The following is a 2,023-nucleotide window of genomic DNA, read 5'->3' as shown; positions in this document are numbered from 1 at the left end:
AGAGAGAGAGAGAGAGAGAGAAAGATGGTATTCTTTTGTGCGAACATCGATATTGCAACTCGCATATAAACCTTTTCATATTTATATATAGATATCGCGATGATTCCCTATACTCTCTTTCTGTCCTGTCTTCCACCGATTTATTGCTCGTCGTTGTCCATCATCTTACATCGCATTACAAAAATAGTAGGGTATACGAATGTGTGAGGTCTCGCAAACTTATATTAATCCGTTCTCTTTAAAAATTGCTCGTGTTCGATTAAGAGATGACTGTGTTAAGTGTTTGCCTTTTTTCCGTCTCTTCGTGAAATTTATAAAATAAACGAAGAGGAAATTACAAAGCCACTTGAGAGCAATGGTAATGAAAAATTTGTCATATCTATTATATATATTATACAATAACCCAATCCTTGTTTTTAATAGATTAAAATCCGAGACATAGACGTCGTTGAAAATAACGCACGTCGTCAGTATATTCGAATCGACATAACAAAGTTAAAAATAGTTGCGAAAATCTTTCGCTATAACATGAATAAAATAAATTCCAATGTGAATAATAATAATTTCAATGTGAAATATAAAACAATCTAAAAATATTTTATAATATCCATTTCTACTAATGTAAATTAACTTTTACCCTTAATTTAAGAATGTAATATACTTATCTTTTAACAAAATTTTAAATAAAAAATTATTTAAAAATTATTTAAAAATTATTTAAAAATTACAGATTTTTCTATATTGTATTGTAAGTAATATAAAAAGTTTAGCAACGATTTAGAATCAGAATAAAAAATTATTTCAAATAGACTTTATTAAAAAATAATTAAGATAAAATAAAAAAAATATATTTCATTTAAACTATAAAACTGTATTATTAAAGAGAAATATAGATAATGATCTTATTTTATTAAACTGCTTTATGTATACATTTATCTTTATACATAAAAAAGTATAAATTATCAATTCCAATCACTTTTTACAGAGACTGTGCATTCTTAAGTTCCTGTTCACTTCTTTTTATTCTAAGAATTAAAAAAGTTAAAAAATAAGTTAACCAAGATTAAAATTAATTTACATTCGTAGAAAAGGACATAAATTTCATAAGAATTAAACAAATTTAAAACTGAACAGTCGTACGATGGCACGATGTTAAACAGATGTATAATCGCTAAATCGGCTAAATAAACAAAATAAACAAAAAGAAGAAAGTAAATACGAGGTTGTTTACACAATTTTTACGTGACTTTCGTCGAAATTTGTTGGAAAAGAGAGAAGCGGCAATCTTAACAAATGCAACGCTTATGCGACGCTGTATATAATAGTTGCTTTCCATTTATTAAAACTCTAATTATCAAAACTCAGATAATTTCTCTTTCATTTGTGGCGTCATAACTCAATTGAATTCCTTTTCGTTCAAATAAGAGAGATTCAACTGAGTTTATACCTATAATTTATTCAAGATGTATTTTACTGAATCTTGTTAACATTAAAAATATGTTGTTACGCAATAACTTTGTTAATGTCAAAGTAAGTAGTAACGTCATTATCTAAGTATAAAATACACAACTTTAACAAAAACAATATATATAGACACAACTTTAAATTTAGTATCACTTGTGTGAAAATGGAAAGCAACTATTATACGCCCGTGTGTCATACCCTGATACGATTTCGCCCACGTTCTCCTCTCTTCTTTACGCTCTCCTGGTTCCGCGTAGAGATACTGTTAGTAGATCACATGAATTTGAATGTACGAAATACGCGGTGCCGCAAGGTGTGAATGATACGTGACGGCGATCCTGCAAGGTGAGGTGAATTCCTTTGTATCTCTTCACCTATCATCATTATTATCTTAAAGAGATGCGTGAATTGCTTTTCTGCTTAGATACAATTATACTTCTTTTTTTTAACTCACTACAATGACATTAGGTACAGTTAAATACTATGCTTGTGCACCCATACACACACACACACACACACACACACACACACACACACACACACACACACACACACACAC

At 29.1% G+C, this 2,023-nt stretch overlaps 1 protein-coding gene across 1 annotated transcript in view; it reads right to left on the bottom strand.

Moving 5' to 3' along the window:
* Positions 1 to 259: 259 nt before the first annotated feature.
* Positions 260 to 2,023, bottom strand: part of LOC105627442 (R3H domain-containing protein 1) — a 30,289-nt gene continuing 28,525 nt past the window's right edge. Inside the window, exon 16 of the mRNA XM_012208724.1 lies at positions 260 to 313. Coding sequence (XP_012064114.1) covers positions 260 to 313 — 54 coding nt within the window. The remainder of the gene's footprint in view (positions 314 to 2,023) is intronic.

This window comes from Atta cephalotes (assembly GCF_000143395.1).
Source record: "Atta cephalotes unplaced genomic scaffold scaffold00009, whole genome shotgun sequence".
Classification (NCBI taxonomy): Eukaryota; Metazoa; Arthropoda; class Insecta; order Hymenoptera; family Formicidae; genus Atta; species Atta cephalotes.
The sequence above is the reverse complement of the archived record's forward strand: the minus strand, read 5'-3'. Positions and strand labels throughout refer to the sequence as shown.